This window comes from Aedes aegypti, chromosome 2 (genome assembly GCF_002204515.2).
Source record: "Aedes aegypti strain LVP_AGWG chromosome 2, AaegL5.0 Primary Assembly, whole genome shotgun sequence".
Classification (NCBI taxonomy): domain Eukaryota; kingdom Metazoa; phylum Arthropoda; class Insecta; order Diptera; family Culicidae; genus Aedes; species Aedes aegypti.
In genome coordinates, this window is record NC_035108.1 from 431,871,853 (window position 1) to 431,896,814 (window position 24,962).

Consider the following 24,962-nt stretch of genomic DNA (forward strand, 5'->3'; position numbering starts at 1 on the left):
CATACTTCATCAAAAGTTCATACACTGCATGAAATCTGTATTCCATTTGAAATGTTTGACGGTTTAAAAGTTTATTTTTTGCTTCATTTGTCCTTCAAAATTTGACTAAATGTTTTTTTTTCAGTTTCAAATTGGTATATAAGCAAGGCCGTGGAAGAATCTAATTTTTGAGCAAAATAACGAATCCAGAAAGGTTCTTTTTTGCTTGAATGACCGAGGGAGAGCCCTTTACACATCGGAACGATTGACAGTCATTAAATATATTGATATCACTAAATTTCATGCAGGTGTTCATTTCGCCCGATACCTTTTTACTTGCCTTATTTTCGACCCAATTTTTTATCTCGCTTTTCTGACATATGATATGATTCTGCACTTCGTATTAACATTAAACTTGAAAACTAGCCGGAGGTAAATTAAAAACATTGCCATTTTATGGTCTTAAAACGAATATTTGCTTAACGTGTCCATTATGCCTCTAGTTCCCCTAAATATATAACAAAAAATTTAATGAGGTTAAAAATATACAAAGTGTCAAACTCTAATACAATTTTTCTCAAATTATGAAAAATGCCACTTGGTCCACTCCGACTTAACGCTGATCATATCGTCCTTGATCTGCTGAACATATTTATCGACGACACCAACTTTGTATCTTCTAAGGATCTCGAGATATGTAAAATTTGTTACAAGCACTAACTTGCGGATAAATTCCCATTTGGTACTGCTTTATAGCCTTTGATCCGCAAAACAACTTTTTTGAAAACAACAAACTTCTTGCATTTCAAAAATTGGATAAATTGAAAATTGAAGAAAATATGTGCCATCTAGTGGATAAATTCCGAACGTGTTTTGTTACTGTGCTTTGCTTACTTCTAGGCTTATGGCGCGGTTGAAGGTGTTTTTAATTTCTAAATATCTCAAAAAGTGAATGACTTTTAAGACTATGGCCTAAATAGTCGGCTGATGGAGTCACGTCATGACCATGCTGAGGGTCGTGGGTTCGAATCCCGCTGGTCGAGGATCATTTCGTAAAGGAAATTTTCTCGATTCTCAGGGCATAGAGTATCTTCGTACCTGCCACACGATATACACATGCAAAAATGGTCAATCGGCAAAGAAAGCTCTCAGTTAATAACTGTGGAAGTGCTCATAAGAACACTAAGCTGAGAAGCAGGCTTTGTCCCAGTTGGGACGTCAAGATGGAGTCACGTATTTGATTAGTAACGATATTTCGAATATGACTGCCAATTATTTACATGATTTTTTTTTTCAGAAAACAACATACAAAACATAGTCACGTACGCTACCGTTATACACATAAGGTACCGTGGGGTAAGTGGATACAGAAAAATCAATAGTTCACTTCATTGTTATGTACAGCTAACGTGAATAATATAACTCAAACTTTTTTTCTGTGGAAAACAAATGAGGGACTATTATACTTCAAATCGTCATTTATTTCGATGTTTCTGATTGTTATGCATTGAGTATGAGAGACTTAAAAATTTGCGCCAACCTTTAAAAAAAATCTGTTCTCGAAACAAATGTAGTGTGATTATGTTTAATAAAAATGATATTACCCTCGCTCTTGTTATTAGTGCTACTAATGTTACATTTTAATACCTTAAAATTAAAAAGTATCTTTATTAAATCAAAATATTATAAAAAGTATGTATAAATTAATTCATACTAATTTGAACAAAAAAAAAACATTGTAACTAGAAAAAATTGGAGAAAATTCATCCATTTATACGCATAAGTTATACAGAAGTATTGTAGGATTATTCTTAAAGATATTTTGGAAAAACACTCTTGGTTTAAAAATATTAGTTACATTTACTTTTGAATAACAAACTGAAATCCTTCTTTCTTATTTATGAATATATGTATATCATCTGTCTAGAACAATTTATATGGTCAAATTAGGTACGATACTATGCTTTCGATTGGAAAATAAGCATATTATGCTCTTTTACAACTCAGCTTAGATAAACCACAAAAAGTTTCGTGTGAATTTTGAAATTATTATTCTTTTTATATATTTTGTTTATACAAGAAAGGTTAAAAAAAACTTTTAGGTGGATTAATTCAAATTTTCTATGGTCAATTTGACAAATTCAAGCTGGGAATGGAACAAAATAAAGGAAAACAACATTTGCGGATATTATAGCTTATTTAAATTCTCGTTAGCAGTCTGCCAATAAATGATAATTATTCTTGATCCACTTACCCCACCCCATTAAAAAGTAGGTGTAAGTGTACCATGTCCAATATATTTGTAGTTATTTATAAAAATGACATATTTTTCATTGTGATTCATTCAATTAGAACTGAAATGCTCACCATGTGTCGAAAAAAATAATAGAATTCGATTTTAGACAGAGATACAATGAATTTTTGATTGATGGAAAACAATTTTCAAATTAATTGCTTTTTGCAGCTAACAAGTTTGCTTGTGTTAGTGTACGTGTAGTACCAGTTTTGCAATAGTTTCAGTGTGGGCGTAAGAATATAACCTAAAACGTAGCAATGGTACGAAAACATTCAACATATTCAAGTATTTATGCTCTATATTGACAAATGATCCACTTACCCCACTGCTACACTTCCCCCACTGTACCTTAATTGTCCCATGCACTGTGTTTTATTTTCTCGATTTCATACGCTTTTTGAATAGCGCCCAAACCGTTGATTTTAGCGATATAGTTTGTTCGGAAAAGTTTCTTGGTATATTAAAGCGCAACTTATGACGAAAAAAGTTTTGTGATCAATCCAACTAGCAGTGAGATAGAAAAACTATTTTTTCAAAACATTTAGATAGACATATGGTGTCTTCGGCAAAGTTGTAGAATTGGCAATTTGAAACAACTTTGTCGAAGACACGATTTTCCTATCTCTTATACTTTTTGAGATATATGCCGTTGTATGTGAATGGCCCCTAAAAATCAAATTTTTTATCATAACTTTTTTCCAAGATTTTTAACATTTTTTGTGTTTTCTACAAAGTTGTTTGTCATAAAAAAAAACCCGTGTTTTTGCTGAACATATCATCACCCTATCTTTTGAAATAACAAAGTTATTCATGAATTACTCTTTTTTCAAGGGGTAGTTTAGGCCTCTATAACTGGCTTCGGCGCAAAATGGCGTAAATCTTGTAAAAGAGTTACGAATTTTTAAACATAAAGTACACAAATTTGTATGAAAAAACTCGTTTAAAATCATTTTTGTTCATAACTTTTTACATCAATTTTTAACATTTTTAATGCCTTCTACAAAGTTGTTAAACATCTTAATACGCATGTTTTTGCTGAACATCGCACTTCTTAAGGAAAAAGAATTATCAGTCGAGTTCGTTTTAATAAGGCTTATTTGTTTGATAGTAAAAACCCATGCAAAGACGCTTATAGACAAAAGTTTTTATCAACTGCCGAAAGGGGAGAAATGGTACTTTTATGATTTGTAAGAGTTGTCTGCGCCATTTTGCGCCGAAGCCAGTTATAGAGGCCTAAACTACCCCTTGAAAAAAGAGTAATTCATGAATAAATTTGTTATTTAAAAAGATAGGGTGATGATATGTTCAGCAAAAACACGGGTTTTTTCATGACAAACAACTTTGTAAAAAACACAAAAAATGTTAAAAATCTTGGAAAAAAGTTATGATAAAAAATATGATTTTTAGGGGCCATTCACATACAACGGCATATATCTCAAAAAGTATAAAAGATAAAAAAAGGAAAATCGTGTCTTCGACAAAGTTGTTTCAAATTCTACAACTTTGCCGAAGACACCATATGTCTATCTAAATGTTTTGAAAAAATAGTTTTTCTATCTTACTACTAGGTGGATTGATCACAAAACTTTTTTCGTCATAAGTTGCGCTCTAATAAACCAAGAAACTTCTCCGAACAAACTATATCGCTAAAATCAACGGTTTGGGCGCTATTCAAAAAGCGCATGAAATCGAGAAAATAAAACACAGTGCCATGTTACTTTTTGTTCATTTTGTCTTTTTGTAATCAAACAGTTTATTTTTACGTATAGTTTTAGAAAACACTTACCAAAAATTAACTTTGTTCGGAAACTCAATGAAAAGCAATCCAAGTCAATTTGTCCCATTCTTCAATTTTCACGCATAACTGTCCCACTACTGTATTTCTACGCATAACTGTCACACTATACAATTCGCTGCGCTAATCTCGAACAAAATATTCAATTGTCAGTTTTGAATTAGCTGGTGTTTGAAAAAAATCGTTTTGAACATCTTCTTACGTTGGCTTTACATCCCATGTTGAACACAACCTGTTTTATGTGTTTGTATGATCGGAATGCATTCATCATTCATGCGAGTCTGACGTCAAATTTGATTGAAATTTTCAATATCAACTTATTATTTCCCATCCGTTTTTCAATGAATTTCAGTTGAATTTTCTGGGTCAATCGACCGTTTTTGGATGACTTGGCCACATGCTGGGTTGTTTCGAATACCGGTTCACTGGTGGAAGTGTCCATTATATTGGTGGCGAATCTGAAACCTAGCGTGCAACATATCAATTTTCATGAATTTGCAAATCAAGTCTACAGGTGCTTCAAATGTATTTGAATGACTTGACCACATGTCGGATTGTTCTGAATTCCCGGTTCCCTGGGGGAAATGGCCTCTAAACTGTCGGTTCTGAAACCTAGCTAGCAACATCAACCTTCATAAATTCACAAATCAAGGCTAAAGAAGGGTAATTCAAAGGTTCCTGGATGACTTGATAAAATGTCAGGTTGTTTTGGATACCCTGTTCCCAGAGGAAGTGGCCATTAAATTGGCGGTCTTGAGATCTTTATTGCGACATATCAAACATGATGAAGTCAAGAAGAAGTCAAAGTCAAGTCAATAGAAGAATAGGATGACCTGGCCAAATACTGGGTTATTCCGCATCCGGTACAAGTGGCAAATATGTTGGTGGTTTTAAAACTTAATTTGCGATGTATCAAATATCTTGATTTTGCAAACAAAGTTCAAAGAAAGGTCAAATCGTGTGGAGATTTGTGTCGTGAATTTTGAGTTAAATATTTACTTCGCAGAATAACCCTTGAATTCGCAGATAAGTTTCTGTCAAGCCTGCAGCTGGAAAAGTCGATTTAGGAATTTATTAGATCTTATAAACTCTCTAACTTACTCATCCACTCTTTCTTTCACTAACTCATTCATTTTTGCATTATCACACATATAGAAAACTTTGCTTTCCATTCCAATCTATAAAATCATATTTTTTTTAACTTCCCCACTTGTAGCTCCGTTTGGCACATGTCACTTGAGCCTTCATTAGGTGCCTCAACATAGCCTTGAGGATATACGTCCCCTACATTCGGTACAATCTATACGTAAGAACGGTCATCTACAGCAGTATGCTTAGCACATAATTGGTCAATACTATCAGTGGGACTGTTATGCGTAGAAATTCACAAAAAAACCCGCATTTCTAGGCATAACAGTCCCATTTAGAATTTCGTAGCTAAATTTACTTTATTTCCATAATACAAACTCTTGACTCCAATAAACACGCTATTGTTTATACTATTGTACAGATTTTAATTTAATTTACCACACACCTGGTCAATACGAGGCATAAATGTGTTAAAATCTTTAAACGCGTTTTTCTCGATTGCATATTTTGGAATATGGGACTATTATGCGTATAACGGCAGAACGGTGGGTGCCTGTTCTTGTTTTAAAGAATTTTTAAAGAATTTCCAGAAGGAGTTTTTGAAAAACAACAAAATAAATGATCAAAGTCACCCCAAATTACGGTACATGATAAGATTCATGGAAATCCATATTGGATTCATAACCAAGCATTGAATCGGTTAATCATAATTGGAGTACCAGTAGAAGATGAATGTAAATGTAGCTATGCTCAAAAAACTTGGAATTTTTCAAATATCATACAAAAATGCGGCATGAGAATTTTTAAAACTTTAACTGACATGATTTTAAAATTTTCAGTTCTGTGTGGCCAAGTATTTAATTGAGGCTTTCATTAAACGGATCCTTGAAACAAGTAATCTCATCCCGATCAACCAGTGTTACTATTACTTTATAAATCTTTGTTCAGCGATGGCGATCGCCATCGATTCAAAACGAATCGATATCGATCGTTATCGAAAATAATTCACTGGTTGAGTTACACACAAATTTGCAATACTTCGAGAAACAATTTCATACATAACAAATTGTTATCACAACTTTTCACGCTTTTGCTAGCAAAATTACTCATCAATGTTGCGATTAAAACGTTTTATACTTTTGCCAAATTAAAAACGCAAATAACTTCAGTGTAGTCAAACCTTCACATAGCTATGATAACTGTGATTCATAAAACCTTCATGCTAACCGAATTGTTACTGCTGGCACGTCACAATTTCATGAGTCATTACGTTTAAGAATGATATATTTTTCACTGGTTTTGATTTTTGATTATGCCCTCATGAATGTTGTTGAAGCTCATATTTATATGCATCGTCATCTTTCTTCAAATCGTTCATAGTGATTTTTATCTAAATTAATTTACTCAACCAGCCAGATATTTACACGGTAGTATTGGAGCACGGCTCGGCAGCTTCCACAGCATCCCTCACGAGCACCACGCACAATCCCACGGCGATAATCTTTAAATAGAGCATTGTCACTGTGTTTCTGTTTTTCGCAACAATCACAACAATCACTCGCGATGCACTTGTTTGAATTTTCTTCGCTATCACCAACAATCGCTATTTTCAGTACTCGTCCGCTCAGCAACAGCAATCACTCAAACGGAACAGAAGGAGTGAGTTCTGCTTTCTCGCGGTGGTCTTCGTCTAGTTGATCACACGGGTGTTGAACCGCGTCTGTCACGGGCGTTGATTGCCTCCTGACTGATTGACTGACGGGGAAGGATTGACTGCGGCAAGTCCGATCATCCCTCGATCATCGGCAGCAGCGGATCCGGCCTGGACTGCGTCTTCCGTTGGAGCTGATTAATATTCCAGTGACAGCCGAGAGAACGCACAATCACTTCTGTATATACGTACTAGCATGTCCGTTCTGAGCACAAGTAGAGAGACAGTCAGCAGTGGCCACCCAGTCGTATACATCGCATAGCCAAGTGGAAGAAGCGATTATGTTGCCCAACGGGGAACGCTTTTGTTTATGAGCAAACTGCAGTAGTGTCGAAAGTTATCAATATGCACCACTTCAACTGCCGTCGGGTGGAGGACCGCGTGGCCGCGTCTGTCACAGCGATGGGTGTAATAATCTAGAAATTAAAGAAAAATATAAGAATTAGTCACTAGTGTACTTAGGGTTTTGTGAAGTAAATAAGAGCACTAATATGCAAAATGTATTCGACCTCCCATTGTATGAACGTTTGTAGAATCATGCGGAGCAAAGGTTCGTACATAACGTTTCGCAGAAGATATCTTTTGAATTTAATACTTTTAGCCGGTTTATGAGGCAAATTGTATCACAACATCTTCTACTTCTTCTTGGCATTACGTCCTCATTGGGATAAAGCGTGCTTCTCAGCATAGTATACAATGAGCACTTCCACAGTTATTAACTGAGAGCTTTCTTTGCCAAAGTTGCCATTTTCGCAGTCGAATATCGTGTGGCAGGCACGATGATACTCTGAGCCCAGGGAAATCTAGGAAATTTTCATTATGAAAAGAGAAGAAGTTCCGGCGGCGGCTACGAACTTTTTCCCAAAAGCCGAGGTAGCAACAAAATTGTTTTCTACTGAGAACACTCAAAATTCCACATATAACCAAATGTATCCTACAATCAATCATATACCGTGTGAGCGTCAATTTTAAAAGACAAGGAAAACATATTTAGTTAATCTCATCTGTAAACATTTAAAAGTTATGATGAGACATGCATCAGAAGGAGACACAAATAGATTTTTTCAACTATTCCAACAATTTTAATCAGTTTTTAACTAATTTTTAGGGTGGTGAAAAGTAAAGCGCGTTTTTGTACGATTCTAATCTTCGCCCCTGGCGAACTACCTCTAATGTTGAATGTGAAGATAAAGTTTTGAAAGGTATTGGAAAATATCAAATATCATTTGAAAAAGCTTATGCTAGCTTCCTCAATCATCCCATGCACGCCACTGAACACAACCGAAAGCAAAGACAAAAATTTGAATGGGCCATCGTCTGCAATGGAGCAAGCGCGATCACTGGTTGGCAAACGCAGAACGGAACAGTCCATAAGCTCATACTTTGGAGCACAATAACAATGCTTCTAATGGAGCATATTTCCTCAAGCAATGCAATGAATGCGTGCGATCGTCGTCACCCATTGAACACCCCATTAATGAGTAAACGATTATTGCCCAAGCGCCATTAAATAGATGGAGAAAAGCGTTTCGTTTTAATATTTCAGGAATTAATTTTCGGTTTAAAGTAGATGACGCCGCCGCGCCGGGCCAAAAATGGAAAGGAAGGCGACGGGTAACAGACCAACTCAACAACCATGATGGGTGTGACACAATTGATTAGAATTTTTAACTATTCTGGACACGTTGGATTGGTTCGTGGGTTTTTCGTTTCGCCGAAGCAAAGTTAAGAAGTTTTATCTTGCGAGTTGATGAATTGGTATGATCGAAGGGTTTCCTATATTGGTTGGAAGGTGTTAAAAATCACACTCTATTGTATTTGCTTGAAAAGGTCTAGGCTTCCGGTTTTAAGGAATTCTAACTATTTAGGACACTAAGGGGTTGAGAATTTCTTAGACAAAAATGAGTCGTGCTACTTATCTGTTACATATATGAGTCATTGGGGTGGTTAAAAAAATTACTCTTCACCACTCATCTCAATAAAACTCAATATCCTAGTGTCATCCTAAAATTTGATACTATTTTGAGGAAAACTGAGACTGCACAAAACTGAAACTTCAAAGTTTGTATAGAAATTTCTTTGAAAAAACCTAGAATTTAGTACTATACCATTTATTTTCACTGGAGTTTTTGTATCCTTAGACAGTTGCGCGAATTCGGCCTCAGCTGTAAGTCTGTTTTCAGTGTCGTTTCCTAGACTCGAGTCTTGTACACGACACTGAAGACAGCCTTACAGTTGAGGTCGAAATACGTGTATCTATCAAAGGATACAAACCCTAGTGGAATTAAATGGTATAGTTCAGTGGTGCTCATATTTAGTAAGGGCTTCCAATGCTCGAAAAGAAATAGTGAATAACTCGAATTCTGCCCATACGCGCATAACAGTCCCATATTATATGGGATTTCCTATATAAATGGGACTGTTATGCGAGTATGGGCAGTACTTTTTTTTATTCTTAGCAATGGGAGGATAATCTGCTCAACAGACTCCGGACCGAGGTCCGGTAGTGTGGGGTTGGGGACTACATACAAGCAGTAAACAGGACTACACCCCCGACCCACTAAACCATTTCCATTGCCGCCAAACCCTTCGTCTCTCCGGGACCACCAAGAAGGCATTGCTTCGGAGAGGGGCTATTGCACATCGCATCCTCCAGGTTAGCTGCGTAGTCATGCAGCAACGAACATCGATGACTCGCTTAGGGGGGTCCACCAAGGTAGCATGCTGGCACTTTGCCAGCTTCCCAGGTGGTCCTCACCTCCCATTGTCCGCTGAAGGCGGGCAGGGTCGACCACTACGCCCGCGCCCAGCTGCACCGCAGGTATCAAGAACCCAGTAGGCCGGCGCCACGACAGCAGCGCTACCAGGATGTTCTCCCCGCGGCCACCTCATCGCTGTAAGGGTCGATTTCGACCGTAGGGCACCGGTATGACCTACGTAGCCGACTGCGAACCCTTGGACCACCTGTTGTTTAGCGTCTGCACTAGTCACTCCTCTAATCCACTTGCCACCTCCTTTGTAGTTCCGAGACGATGTGGGTCATAGCCGATGAAACGGCATTCCAGCAAAACTCGTCTTCACACATCCTCTGGATCAAATTGTCCGGAGTCGTGTCCCGACCGCATGTGGCAAACATGCGGTCACGCATTGTGCGGAAACGCGGGCACACGAACAAAACGTGTTCCGCCGTTTCCTCTAAACCTGCACAAACTGGACATTCGGGAGAACCCGCATGACCGAAACGGTGTAGATACTGTCTAAAGCAACCATGGCCCGAAAGGACCTGTGTCAGGTGGAATGTTAGTTCCCCATGGCGCCTATTGACCCAGATATCTAACCTCGGAATCAACCTGTGAGTCCACACTCCCTTGGTGGAACTGTCCCACGCACGCTGCCATTTGACCATGGAGGCCAGTCTGGCTGTCCTGCGTATGCCTCTTGTGCCGCGCCTTTCGAAGTACTCTATGTCTTCCATGATAAGGATACCAATAGGCACCATATCGGTGATGACGCAGAGTGCATCGTGTGACACGGTACGGTACGCGCTCGCAACCCTCAGGCACATTAGCCTATAAGTACTCTCTAGCTTGCTACGGTAGCTAGCGGTACTCAAAGCCGTGCCACCATACCTCAGTATGGACGAGGCGACACTGGCCAGAAGGTTACGCTTACTGGCGTACACATCAGAGCTATTGGACATCATCCGGGACAGTGCCACAATAGCTGTGGAGGCTCACGCCCATCGCTGCTGTAAGCAAAAAGCCTTGAAAATTGCAAAACACCCGTTGCTAAGGGCAACCCAAAATTACTGTAGAAAAAGTTTCTATTTCCCGCTGCATTTCCCGCATTTGGAGCCTTCAATGACACTACTGATTTAGAGAAATTCATGTACCCAATATAGGCTACTTGATGAGATTCACGATTTTAAACTACTGTAGTGAGAGAGCCACGTGATTTTCGCGAAATTCAAGCCTACTACTATTACCATTCCCAGCACTGCTTGCAGGCATAATCAACGTGGCTACCGAAGGTAAGCTTATCGTCGATCATCACCCCCAAGTGTTTGACGGAACGCTTCGAAGTGATCGTGCAGTGGCCTACACTGATCACCGCTTGCTGCACCGACTATCAGTTGTTGACAACAACAGCCTCAGTTTTGTGGTGAGCCAATTCCAGTTTCCTGGAGCTCATCCACTCCTCCACAATTGCGATCGAGTGGGCTGCAGTCAATTCCACTTTTTCGATCGATTCACCGTAGACCTCGTCGTACATGACATTCCATAACACCAGACCCAGGATGGAACCTTGCGGGATTCCTGAGGTTATGTGAAAGCACTTCCGACCCACCTCTGTGTCATAGACTAATACCCGATTCTGGAAGTAACTTCCGAGAATCTTGTACAGGTACTCGGGTATCCCCAGACGCAGAAGCGCATCAGCAATAGCCGCCCAACTGGCACTATTAAATGCGTTCCTTACATCCAGAGTCACTACTGCGCAGTAGCGAATCCCCCTCTTCTTACGCTGGAGTGCTATCTCAGCGGTTTTCTTAACCGTCAGAATAGCGTCTACGGTGGACTTCCCTTTCCGGAAGCCGAACTGGTTGCTTGAGAGACCATTTACACTCTCAGTGTGCCTCAACAGTCTGTTGAGGATGATATTCTCGAGCACCTTCCCCGCCGTGTCAATCAAGCATATTGGTCTATACGCCGACGGGTCACCAGGTGGTTTCCCCGCCTTTGGCAATAGTACCAGGCTCTGCCTCTTCCACGCATCTGGAAATACTCCCTCGTCCAGGCATATCTGCATAACAGATCTGAACATACCGGGAGCCTCCAAGATTGCGACTTTGAGGGCCAGGTTTGGAACTCCGTCCGGACCTGGTGCCTTCCCCATGCTTAGGGATTTTGCAATCCCTACTAGTTCCTCATCGGTTACCCTATCCTCATCGCCAGCCCCAATCCCCGGCTGTCCTACGAAAGGAGGCCATAGGCTAGGGTTGTGGAGCGGAAAGAGCCCCTCGATGATCCCCTCCAGCATCTCTGTAGATTGCTCTGTAGGAGCCATTGCACCTCTTGTCATCGCCATAACGATCCTGTAGGCATCACCCAACGAGTATGGGCAGTATTGGACATTATCAATTGCGTGGTTCTTGTTTAAATGTTTTGGGATCATCTGTTGAAATTGTTGTTCAAAAAATGTTGTAAATGTAACTTAGAAGTAACTGACTCAAAGCTAATAAATATAAACATTTTAAGAATCATGTAAAAAAAATCTGGATTCGATTTTGATTCTTAATCTAGTTCTTTCAAAATTAATTATTTCTCAATGTTTATAATTATAGACAAAATATAATTGTAAACATTGAAAAATTAAAAACAAAATCAAAACATCTAAATTGACATTAAAAATTTTCTGCAAATCATAAGGAATATTTCCTTCGAAACAAAAACAATAAAATTTTTCAACCCTTTCCCACTGTTTTGGGCAACATTTCAACTGTCAAAATGGCGTTTTCAAAATAAATAAGTGGTTGGGTAATAGTTGTTTCAAATAAGCAAAATTATTAAAACCATTTTAGAAAAAATGGAATAAAAATAAATTATTTGTTGATTATTTGTCGAAAATTTGACCATTACTTATATCGATGTCTTGTAAGATGAATGAGCATGTTAATTAATAAGATAATCGTAATAATTTTACTATCGATGGATGATATGCTACCATGGGAAAAAGACGGTTAATGCAGAAGAAATTAAAATTGATAAGTGGGGTTTTGTAAATCTAAACCACTTTTTGTTTTGAAAAACATAAAAAAAACATTTGCATTTTCCAAATTTTAGGATCTTTGAATCATCAAATCAAGCGTTTAATTGAATTAGGCCGAATGTAACATGATCGATTTTTTTCATCGATCTTCTCTTCTGCGAATAAAAGTGACAAGATGGAAACATGCCAACAAACTTGAATCTTGTCTCCTCAATTTACAGAAGAGAAAATCTATGAAAAGAAATCGGCCATGTTACATTCGCCCTAATTCAAGTACACGCTTGCAATGCATATGCATTTTGACAAAACGATTCAAATTTCTCTATGCGGCCCGCTCCGCCCGCCTGGCCCGATTCATTCCCAAAATCATGAGTCAGATTCCAGATTTTGAGAATGGATTTATTCCCATGTAGAATTATGTTTAAAAACTCAAACAAATTTTGAATATACTTCGTTATTTTAACTGATTTTGTTCCAACCGTGTTATAGATTCTTCGTGCCCCCCTTTGTCTACGCCAATGCAGCCTGGTTGGTTTTTAAAAAATGTGTATTTGAGTAAGAGTACTTTGGCGCCAATAAGGACTGTTCATTTAAGAAAGTGGACACGTGTTTTTTACAGTAAACTGTTTATTTTCGAACAAATTCATGAGTTTACCTAAAATACATGGAAATCTACGTAATTTCGATCAAATTCACATAAATTTGAACATTTATTGAGCATTGCTGGAGAATTCTCTTACTTTTCTTTTGATACCTCCCATAAAATTCTGCACAACTTTTTTCGGAACTTTTCGAACTGCTTTTTGAACTGCTGACCACATTTTCTTGAAAAAATCGATGGAGCTTGCTTCTCTTCCATCCTTCTTAAGATGTAGTTTGATTATTGCCCAATATGTTTCAATGGGGCGTAGTTCTGAGCAATTTGATGGATTCGATCATTTTTCTACAAATTCGACTTTTTCCTTCTTGAGCATCTCCAAAGTAGCTGAAGCATAGTGAGCCGATGCTAAGTCTGGCAAAAACAATGGAGGCATGGTATGCTTTCAGTAGATGGGCAGAAGCCATTTTTTAATGCATTCAGTTCTGTAATTTTCACCGTTGATTGAACCCGTCGTGAAATATGTAGTATTTTCATATTGCAGGAGCGAATTGCTTGCCATAACAAATAATTTTTCCCAAATTTTTCTGTTGGGATGTATCGTACGTCGTCAGAAATATCCGTTTTGGCCAAAGCGTTGAAAAAATTCAATTTGGACACTTCGCGATTTTAGCCAAATCTCGGAACGACAGTTTTACTGTACACCATTTGTGCAGAAAAAAAATGCGAGTCGCCATGTCAATTCGACCCATCGCTTGGAATTTATAATTTTTTTATGTCAACTTTTGTCTGCTGTCAAAATAAACACTTGGGTACACACTGAAACAAAATTTTATTTGTTTTTATGGAATTTTCACACCAAAATGTTAATATTTAGGTGTCCACTTTCTTAAATGAACAGTCCTTTGTGTAACTTCTGGTACCAAAACGAACTCATTTATGATTTTTATAATTTTTCTGGCGCCAATAGTGTAACTTCTAGCACCAAAACGGACTCATTAAAAATTTTTATAATTTTTTTGGCGCCAATAGTGTAACTTCTGGTATCAAAACGGACTCATTACAAATTTTCATAATTTTTTTCTGGCGCCAATAGTGTAACTTCTGGCACCGAAACGGACTAATTAAAAAGTTTTATAATTCTTTTGGCGCCAATAATGCATTTTCTGTGCACGATTTTTTGATTTGGAGTTTGGGGGGGCACGTGCCCCCCTTTGTCTACGCCAATGCAGCCATACATTGAAAAAAAACATAAAAAAACATTTGCATTTTCCAAATTTTAGGATCTTTGAATCATCAAATCAAGCGTTTAATTGAATTAGGCCGAATGTAACATGATCGATTTTTTTCATCGATCTTCTCTTCTGCGAATAAAAGTGACAAGATGGAAACATGCCAACAAACTTGAATCTTGTCTCCTCAATTTACAGAAGAGAAAATCTATGAACAGAAATCGGCCATGTTACATTCGCCCTAATTCAAGTATACGCTTGCAATGCATATGCATTTTGACAAAACGATTCAAATTTCCCTATGCGGCCCGTTTAGGGATACCATCTGATCAGTTGAGAAAATCAGGACATTTCATGTATTTTCAGAAAAATCTGCAAAACTCTCCGGATTTGTTGGACAATTTTAGCCTAAAAAAGCTGAAAATCAGGACACGTCCTGCTAAATCAGGACGGATGGTAACCCTAGGCCCGTTTCGCCCGCCTGGCCCGCTTCTTTCCCAAAATCATGACTCAGATTCCAGATTTTGAGAATGGATTTATTCCCATGTAGAATTATGTTTTAAACTCAAACTAATTTGAATAACTGATTTTGTTCCAACCGTGTTATAGATTCTTCGACCTACTTTTTGTTTCTAGCAAAAATAAAGCAAAACATGCTTAAAAAAAATGATAAAAAAATCGATTTAAGGTGAAAATGAATCGAAGCCAAACCTCAAATGGGGTCGGACCTGGTGTAGTGGTTAGACCACACGCCTCTCACGCCAAGGACCTGGGATCGAATCCCATCCCCGAGATAGTCACTGAAAAAAAAGTTGTAGTGACGACTTCCTTCGGAAGGGAAGTAAAGCCGTTGGTCCCGAGATGAACTAGCCTAGGGCTAAAAATCTCGTTAATAAAGTTTAAAAAAAAAAAACATCAAATTTTCAAGAGCACAAATCTGGAGGACCAAACATCCGTTTCAGCAGAAAACTTGATTGATTGGTCACTAGCTGGTGGTGACCTGTCGATTAAGTTTTCAACACAAATGGGTTTTGGGTACTCCAGATTTGTTCTCTTGAAAATTTGAAGTTTGGCTTCAATTCATCTTCACCTTAATCGAAATTTAATCGTGCAATTTAAACCAAGTTTAAGTCTTATTTTGCATGTTTGGTGGATTAGATCACTAAAAATTTCTAAACATCACAGTTTGTTATGTAAATATAAATCAATCTTATCCTTTTCATGTTCTTTCTGGTATTACTTCCCAACTAGGCCAAAGCCTACTTTTTAAATTACTGCCGATAACTGCAGCCTTCCTTAGCCGAGTGGTTAGAGTCCGTGGCTACAAAGCAACGTCATGCTGAAGGTGTCTGGGTTCAATTCCCGGTCGGTCCAGGATCTTTTCGTAAAGAAAATTTCCTTGACTTCCCTGGGCATAGAGTATCATCGTGCCTGCCACACGATATACGAATGCGAAAATGGCAACTTTGGCAAAGAAAGCTCTCAGTTAATAACTGTGGAAGTGATCATAAGAACATTAAGCTGAGAAGCCGGCTCTGTCCCAGTAGGAAGAAGAAGAAGAACTGCATATTTGTAACATTGAACAAAAATAAGCATTGAGTAAATAGAATACCACTTGTGTATTCTATGGCAGTATGGGAAGAAACCAAAATATCTAAGAATTACCAAGAACACAAAAGTGCTATTTGGTGCTGAAATTTTGAACAGATAATATCGCTTATTGGTTGAATAGCCAGAAAATAATTCTGATACAAATTTATTTCTAGATTCTAATTTATTTCTAAATTTTTATAATTTCAATGTGATTGTTATGCGGTTACAATTACCAATGTGACAGATCAACTTGTTATTTATTTTCCAGAACAAGCTTACAAATTTCAGTAAGTTGATAGAATGTGTTTATCATTGTCACGTTGTTACTCTAAATTGTCATAAATGTCGAAAGTGTCAAATTTGCAGTTATGTATGAGATTTAGACGTTTACTGGCTTGTTGTTTACTGATTTCATGGAGGGATTGATTTTTGTGCAGAGCCCCACACGGAAGAAACGGAAAACTCATATTTGAGTATATTTTAACTTATTTTTGAGTTATTTTTCTGTTCCTATTTCATTCGCTCCTTCTATTGTTGTCAAAGAGCGAAGAGCAAAACAACCCAAAAACCGAATCCTTGTGCATTACCTCAAATTTGAGTAAGTGGCATAGTACTGGAAGTTGAATTCTTTGATCTGCCGGTTGAGTGAAAAGAACTTAGCCAGTAGGTATTTTTTTTGCATGACTGCAAATGAAAACAACTTCTACCCTATCAACTCAAGATTAGGTTAAAGCACGAACCCCCCGACTTGAGTGGAATGAACTCACTTTTGAGTGCTTCATTTTCTCCGTGCATGGGCAGATTAGATTTTCCACAGTTGTTAAAGCTAAGTAGCCCTCATTTGGTTTTACAGCTCCGTCCAAAGCTAAGGAATTCCGGACTCGATTTGGTGTTTTCTAGCAGAGACAACCAACTTAAGACTTCGTTAGGTCTACCAAGGATCCGGTAAAAACACTAAACAAGGTGGATGTTTACAAAATTAGTTGTTCTCACTGCAGCAAGGTCTACGTTGGTCAAACAAAGCGATGATGGTTTTCTTCAAGTCGAGTCTAGTACACGACACTGAAGACGGCCTTACAGTTGGGGTCGAAATACGCGTATCTGTCAAAGGATACAAACTCTAGTGGAATGAAATGGTATAGTTCTAAATTCGTTTTTTTCATCTAATTATAGGTATTCTACTAAACAGCTCGAAGATTTATTATCAACAAATTATAGTTTTATGTCTAATTTAGCCCTAAAGTTCATATTGGCTATTGGCCTGTAAGTTCCATTATTTTTAGAATATTTAGGGTATAATAAACTAATTTTATCTTACAATAAATCTTTTTCAACCTTCCGATGATTTTAATTTTATGTTTTCCTTTTAATGAACTGAACGTCAAACGTCTGCCAAACACTATTCAATGTCAAACTCCAGAATGAGCATACTCGCACGAGGGGCTTGCGTGCAACAGCGCATGCTACATAAGAATATATTTCAATTCGTTTTACAAGTACGTTGACCTATTTTTGCTCATTCTCCATCCAATTTTCTAAAACGATTCAACTCCAGCCCCCGTGACTAGTCGAGTCTAGTACACGACACCGAAGACGGCCTTACAGTTGAGGTCGAAATACGCGTATCTGTCAAAGGATACAAACTCTAGTGGAATTAAATGGTATAGTACTAAATTCGGTTTTTTCATCTACTTAACGAAATATGTTTACACCGGAAGCTGTTTTGGAAGCACATACAGTCATATGAAAAAGTCACAAAATTAACTGTGTTTATACAGCGCTATAAGGCATTACGGAGTCGATTTCGTTTTTTTACCTACTAACAAATTCCATTTATCGACATAAATATCTTAATAGTTTGAAGATCAGACATTCTGGTGTTTCATCTAATTACGTATGATTGTATACATCAGAGGCGCGGCCACGTTCGAAACCATGGGTAGGACAAAGGTTCGCAAATATTTTGTGCACAGTGAATCAAAGAACAATTTTAACCCTGGACTAGAAATTAAAAGTTACTATATTTAGAGGCTCTCCAGGAATTTTATCAGAAATTTATTCAAGTGTTTGCCCAAATGTTCAGATATTGCATCGGAAATTTCTAAAGAAGTTCATTTAGTGATTACTTCCAAAGGAATTCCTTCAAGACTTTTTAAGAATATCTCAAATTCAACCTGAATTTTTCCAAGAAAAACCACAGAAATGGAATTTCTTCAAAGATTGTTTATGAAACCATCTGAATTCCGTCAAAAATTCTTTGAGAAATTTTTCCCTGGGACATTTTTTAAGGCTCCCGGCCAAAACACCCTATAAATTCAATCAATAATTTAAAATGATTTTAACGAGGGATTTCTCTAAAGACACCTTCAGCAATTGATCCAAAGTTTCCTTCTAAGATTTTTACAGAGATTCCTCAAGTTGTTCGTTGAGATTTTCTCAAATATGTCTCAAGTAAAAAGAAAATCCGAAATTCTTCCATGAATGTCTCCAGGGAAATGCCAAGATTTTTTTTCTTGAAAATAAATCCGTAAGGTATTTCCAAAGTAAATTCTAGAGTACCCGTTGATAAAACTAGGGTAAATTTTTAAGTCACTCTTTTGAGGATGTTTTTAAAAGAATCCTTGATAATTTGCAAAGATAACTAAAATAATCAATCGAATTTCTGGATTGTATTCCGCATAATTTCTGAAGAAATTTCTCGAAAAACATTGGAAAAAATCTCTGTAAAAATTTGTGTCGGAATGATCGGAGGATTTACTGGAAAAAATCTGTAGTATAAACTAGTGGTGATAAATTTTTGAAGATTACATGGGAATTTTTTGAGATACTTTTTAAGTAATGTTATGTAAAACTGCAGGAGTCATACTTGGATGAAATGCTGAAAAAATCCCTTGACACAATAGATTTGTCCGAAGAATTCCTCAAAGAATTTTGAATTTCTGGGAGGATGGATGTTTGTTGGAATTCACATAAACATTTGAAGAAATTCTTGTAGGGATTCTTGTAAAAAAAACTCTTAAACTATTTTATCTGAACTCTCTGAAATAAACCTTTGTAAATTTCTTCGGAAGAAATTTTGTTGAAGTTTTTTTTTAAATCTCCATGTATAACAACTGGAGAATTTGTTTTAAGGAGTTGTGAAAAATATCTGGAGGAAATTCTAAGATAGTTTGAAAAACAAATTTTTAATGAGGAAATGACTGAAAGTAGTAGCTTTAGATTTTTCAAAGATTTTTGGAGCGAATTTTGTAGAAATACTTCTAAGCATCCTTTAAAATATCGCTGGAAGAGTTAATGGGAGAATTGGTACAGAAATCTTTGCAAGAATTTCTTAAAAAAACCCTGTAGGAGAAAGTATTTCAAATAAAATCACTATGATAATTCCTGAAGCTTTTCCTCGTGGAATCGGAGGCAAATTTCTTGAAGACCCAAGTAACAATTTTAGTTTTACGAATTACTTCCAGGGTGCTATAAATAAACGCCCATAAAACCATGGTCAAGGCACTGTTGTCTTCATCGCATCCCCCAAAACCTCTTGTAGATTAGAACATGACTAGTTGGCCCACTCTGAAAGAGGCTATGAAGTGTATAATTATGTCACACGAATAAAGCAAAATAGCATTTATGGTAGCTAATTTGAGGCCACCTGTTCTAGATGAATGTCGCTTCATCTTGAAAATGATTTTATCATAACGTCGATCTTGCCGGATTTATTCCAACGTAAACAAAACAAAATAAGATTGAAAACACGGCTGTGATAGTTTATTTCGTAGTGCTTTTATTTTAAGTGATTTATTTGAACATAGTGCCCAAATCTTTAGTGCCGCGTGAGATTTACTGTGAAATGTGATGAGATAGAAGTAAATTTGCCCGTGCCCCCCTGAAAGTGGCATATTTGTAGTTATTTAGCATTTGCTAAAATAAACCCCCAGGTAAAGAATTGAACATTTCTTAGTTTGATTGGGCAGTAATTGTGCTTTAAATTATATTCAGTCAGTTTAATCATCAAATCATAGCTTCTAATGAGCGAATTCATGGAGATAATATGGTTTGAAAAAATGAAATTGTGGTAACCGCAGTGAAATTAATATGGCGGAACCATAATTGATTGATTGCCATCGACAAATGCTGTTTTGTCATCATGAATACACAAATAAGGGAAAACTGTTATGCTTTGGAATTTGTGGATGTAAAATTGTCTCAACAAATGCTGATTGGAGATGATTCAGCTTTTTTTCGCTTTTTATGGAGGCCAAGCAGCATTCAACAAAATTTGCAGTTTGGGTATGCTATTATGAAGAATAAAACCCAGAAAACAATGAAAACGGACATTACTTTGTCGTTTTTCCGACAGGAATAAGTATTCACAATGCATCGCGATGCATCCGCAATGCATTCGCAATGCAGATGCAGATGCAGAAGAGCCCAAATATTGATTTAAGAGGTGTAAATTAGGTAACCCAAGAAACATTTGCCTATTTTATAATCATTTATTAAGCAATTTTTCACAGCTACATACTGAATAGTTGCTTTATTATATTACTTTGCAGCTGCTACGCACACATTGTTCAAGCAAATCTGGCGAAATTATTAAGCTTCTTATCATGTAGTGACTGTAATCATATATTGTAATGATGTTTATTCAGGTTTCACTAAGCTTAATAAGGATTGATGATTTAACAACGCTAGTTTAACAAACTACATTATTGCTGTATAATTCAGAATCATGATGAACAACATTTTAATTATTTCCAAGTGAAGCCTTTGTTCAGGCGTTGTTCACACAAATTTGGAGAAGTTATAAAGCGTGTCGTTGTATATTGACTTTATTCTACAACTTCAAAATCGCTTCATAAGCATTTATCTCAGCTTTTATTCAACTGCCACAAAATTAACTAAAAACAAATAAATGACTAAAAATCGCTTAACACTGTACTTCAAATGCAGTGTAATACTTTTACCATGAATTAATAACCACGTTTAATAATTACCTGGATACTGGATTCAAACTCGAGACCTTCCCATCGTCAGCGGTATATCTTGCCATCTGCGCCATCCTTGAATTCATATATCAGCCTTCCAGTGCTCAATATAAACCTCTTGTAGCTGATTATTGATCATGCTTGAGCTTCTATTCAACAATAACTAATCAACACGTGCTATGCTGATCAACAACTGAATAAACGCATTACTTCTGCTGCTGTTCAGTACTGATGCGAGCTGAACTCAGTCGGCTATTTATAGCGCACAGTGAGAAAATTTATTTCAATGCTGGTCAAAAATAAAGTTTATTCACAAAGTAAAAGCAGTCTGAAATGATTAATCGAATTTCATAATAAGTTTTAACTTGTTAAAACTTTAATTGAATTGTTCATCTAACTATACTAAAATTCATTTATTAAATGTATAATATTTCTACTAGGTTAATATTTTAATTATTTGTCGTACTTTTTCCATCTACTAAACATTCTACAAATATAAAATATATTTCAATCAATTTTTTTTTTCTGTTCGGAACATATACCACTGCGACCAATATTTGATCTATTGTAGTATATCCCGTGTCCTTTGTATAGTGCATGTCGTGTTACTTTGTCACTATCGAGAAGTGATAAAGTATTCGTTTTTTTACAGTTGTCATTCCTAACTTGATCACAGGAAAGGATTCTAATTGAAAGGTTCCGCTTTTTAAACCCTTCGAATTTCAATCAATAATCCTATGTCAGAAGACTGATTCAAAATATTTTCTAAACAGCAAACATTCTAAACATTTTAAATATTGTATTGAGAAAGCATCAGTTATTATTGTATCCAACATGTTTTTATATATTAGTAAGTTGGTGGCGAATTCGCCAAGGGCGAAAAGCCATTCAAATGAAGATAAATAATAATAATATTAGTAAGTTGAACATTGCAATACATTAGGAATACAACGCAATTTTTAGATATTTTGTCAACTTTTCGTATATTTGGCTATGGTGTGACCTATTTTGTAAGGCTTCTTTGTTGCTGAACAATGTGTTTAGTAATCGTTATTTTGGACTTCTTTGGATGACCTGCTCGGATGATATATCTATGTTGTATTAGGATTTTATAAAATACCTATTCAGCTTTAAATCATGTTCATGTTAAACATGGAAACAGCTGAAGTGCGAAGCAACCAAAACGTTAGTTCGTCTCCTGTACATCTGCTTACACAATTATATTTGTTTGGTGGAATATTGGCTCTTTAATAGAAGGAAAAATGACTTGTTCAACTCATTAGTAATACAATCTTGACAAGTCGGCAGAGATTCTTTGGAGAAGTTTAATAAGTGTTGATTCTACTATTATTCATTCCAATGAAAAATGTTGAACATTGACTTAAATTTGGATCTTAAAACCATCTAATCAGCTCTGTGTAGGGCATTTTTTCAGCTGTCACCATTATTCAACAATAATTAACTATGTATGTTTATTTGTGACACTTGACTGTAAGTTGGGTAACCACTTTCATGTAACTATTGTTAAATTAGAATTTATACTTCGATTATCATTAAAAATGTTATGATTAGTAACTTTTTCCGATATCAATAACGTCGCAGGTGATGATCACTACATTTGGAAAATTTAAATTTTGATATTTTTAATCCAATGTGATTCGAACTTTATCCTCGTTGATCCATTATGTCGCTATTACGTCCATTACGTTAATCCATCTATCGCATACACGTCTTGGATTTGATTTGAAAAACATTTGTAACATTTGAAAATAACATAAAAAGACATAATATGTTTTGCTTGAATAAGAGCATACTCATATACTGTTATTCACATTGTTTATAAGTTTTACTAATCATGCTGGTCAACATTTTAAGTATTAGACACTGAAACTTTTGTACGATTTGTTGTTAATCAAATGTTCAATATGCTACTAAAATGATAGCTACAACCTATAGAAGCTTTTAATCAGTCAATTGTTAAACTTCTTATGTGTTGTAGAATAAAAGCTACTATATTTGCATTTTCGGAGGTTTATTCATCTCTTATTCAAAACACAAACTGCAAGTGGAATAACAGCTTTTTTATAAGCGGAAATTAATATTATTCAATTAATGATTCAACTAAAAATTTGTTCAGCAATGGTTGCTGCTATGCAGCTTGTATTAAACACGTAAGTATCTTAAAAGCTACCAATTGTTCCTTGGGAAGTTATCAAGATTCAAGTGCAAGTCAGTCAGTTTTAAAGCAGCTTTTATGACAACAACGTGTATTATATCAATCTTTTGTCATAGCCGTCACAAATAAGTGTCATTCAGTCGCCACTAGCAGTTTAAATGAGGTATTATATGCTGCAATAAAGCTGGTTTTGAAGTCAGAAAGTTTTAACTTTATGGTTTATCTCAAAAAGGTTTTGAAAACAACTAGGAGCTTACTTACAAAATATCATCTTCTAGCAACGTTAAATGTCACCTCTAGCTATCATAGCATTCACGTAACTGTCATAAAACATTAATAAATCCACAAGAATGCCAAATTGCTGTGGAAATGTTACTTGGGGAGGCTCTTGAACCCATTATATTCTCTTAAGGTTCATTTGGAGCTTGTACAATTATGCATCAGGACCCAATACAAGCAAAATAAGGAATAAAAATGCTTTTTGACTAAAAAAATTAAAAATATAAACTTTTTAGAAACTTGCACTGAAATAGAGACAAAGTCTCTGTAAATAAACCTACTACAAATCCTGTCGTTTGTATCTTTCAATGAATCAAGTTTTGTTATCATTCATATCGAAAAATATTTATATCTTTTATATGTATATCCTTTTTATGCCAATTTTATTAAACAAATTTGACAAAAATAGGCCAAAAAGCTTGCCTTTACAACCAGTGAGGTTGTTCTAATTTCCTCATATATTTTTAGATAACAAATGGTTGAACAGCAAACATTCTGTGAATTTGTGTAGTTATTTTTTCTTTGCACTGAAGTTTTTTTTTTTGAATTGTGGGTAGGACAATCCTTTGACTGTCCTACCCAGGTGTTTTTGTGCGTAGTACATGTCCTACATGTCCTACTCACTTCCCGCGCCACTGGTATACATGCTAAAATGGCACTCACTTCGGATATTGGTATGAGAAACGGTAATTGACTTCTATTGCAATTTGCAATACAAAGTTTGTATAAAATAAAAACAAGTTTCTGTAAGTAGGGATATACAATGTAAATTTACAAAGCAATCTCCAGCGTATATGCCAATCCACCCAACCCGAGACTATGTGTGTGTTAGACCATTCTGTCAATCAACTAGCCCACATAAGAAGTTTTGGGTCTGCCGAAAAGGACACAACCCGAATTCAAAGAAAAAAAATAAGTGTTCGGCTGCTTAATTTTAAATAAAGCAACAGAAACTTCAAAACCACTTATCATTTAAAATTGAAAGAAAACCCTCCATGACACAGTAACACGATTGAAACCCTTCATCAGAATTCCAATTGCCTCATCGCTATTATCCATTCGCGTGACCTTTCCATTCAACAACATCATGTTCTTCTAATCAAAACCCTCTATTCTCACCCAAAAATAAGCGGTTTGATTCGTTCCGCTTTCCATCCATGCTGCTTGTTTTCACTCATAACGATTAAGTTTAATCTTAATGTCTACTTACACTTTTCGTCGTCTTGCTCGGTCGTAACATAAACCGAATAAATTCTCACCCCGCTTTACGATTTCGATTTCGAAAAAGAAGGTTCACTCGCACAGATGTCGTAACTTTTGGCTTCTTAGACGGTCTATCGCTGACTCGCTATGGAGTTCATATGCAGCTCTGACTAATTGCTGCGCGCGCTGCTCTCTCTCTACTACTAACTAGCTGGATGGTGAAAGATGAGAGTTGGTGTTTCGGCTTGCCCCCGTAAGTT

General features: G+C 36.4%; 1 protein-coding gene across 2 annotated transcripts in view; it reads right to left on the reverse strand.

Annotated features, from left to right (window-relative positions):
• The window catches only part of LOC5569881 (cell death abnormality protein 1), a 36,777-nt gene extending 11,862 nt beyond the window's left edge, over nt 1–24,915 (reverse strand). Inside the window, exons 1-2 of one of the 2 annotated variants that reach the window (XM_021847770.1) lie at nt 24,710–24,913; nt 6,584–7,286 (exon numbers count right to left, since the gene is read on the reverse strand). In XM_021847770.1, the coding sequence (XP_021703462.1) occupies nt 6,584–6,675 (92 nt within the window). In that variant the 5' untranslated portion in view covers nt 6,676–7,286; nt 24,710–24,913. Of the gene's footprint in view, nt 1–6,583; nt 7,287–24,709 lie in introns of both variants that reach the window. The other variant, XM_021847769.1, reaches the window with a different exon arrangement.
• Between the last annotated feature and the right edge of the window lie 47 nt (nt 24,916–24,962).